We start from the raw sequence: 453 nt of genomic DNA, 5'->3' as shown, positions 1-453 counted from the left end.
GGCGGCCCGCTGGCGGGCGCGGCCGCCGCGTTGAGCGCCTCCATCTCGACCATTATGGACTTGCAGCCGCCGGCGAGGGCCTGCAGGGCGCACGTGCTGGACGCCTCCGCCAGGGTGCTGCGCAGCTGCCCGGCGGTGACCGTGTTCAGCAGCGCGCCCCAGTCCATGGTGCATGTGCCGTCAGCGGCAGGCGCCGAGCCGTTGGCGGGCGCAGCGGGCAGGATCGACGCGCGCGCCCCCCGCGGAGCCCAGCGGCAGGCCGAGTACTTGCCGCAGCCCGCCGCGCCGCTGGGGACTGCCTCGCAGACCGGCAGCTGCAGGAACGCCTGGCAGGCGCCGCCCGCCGCGAGCGCCGCCTTTGTGGCGTTGGTGGCGCGCCGCAGGCTGAGGCGTCCGTCGTCCGCCTGGCAGGCGGGCACAGCGCCAGGCGCCGGCAACGCGGCGATCGTCGGG

The 453-nt window shown here is 77.3% G+C and overlaps 1 protein-coding gene across 1 annotated transcript in view; it reads right to left on the bottom strand.

Annotated features, from left to right (window-relative positions):
• The window catches only part of MNEG_11085 (hypothetical protein), a gene marked incomplete at both ends in the record, with an annotated part of 1,564 nt that extends 1,397 nt beyond the window's left edge, over positions 1-167 (bottom strand). The window contains one exon of the mRNA XM_014040441.1: positions 94-167. Within this exon, the coding sequence (XP_013895895.1) occupies positions 94-167 (74 nt within the window). The remainder of the gene's footprint in view (positions 1-93) is intronic.
• Positions 168-453: the final 286 nt, after the last annotated feature.

Source organism: Monoraphidium neglectum (assembly GCF_000611645.1).
Source record: "Monoraphidium neglectum strain SAG 48.87 unplaced genomic scaffold scaffold02585, whole genome shotgun sequence".
Classification (NCBI taxonomy): Eukaryota; Viridiplantae; Chlorophyta; class Chlorophyceae; order Sphaeropleales; family Selenastraceae; genus Monoraphidium; species Monoraphidium neglectum.
This window is presented reverse-complemented; position numbering and strand designations above follow the sequence as displayed.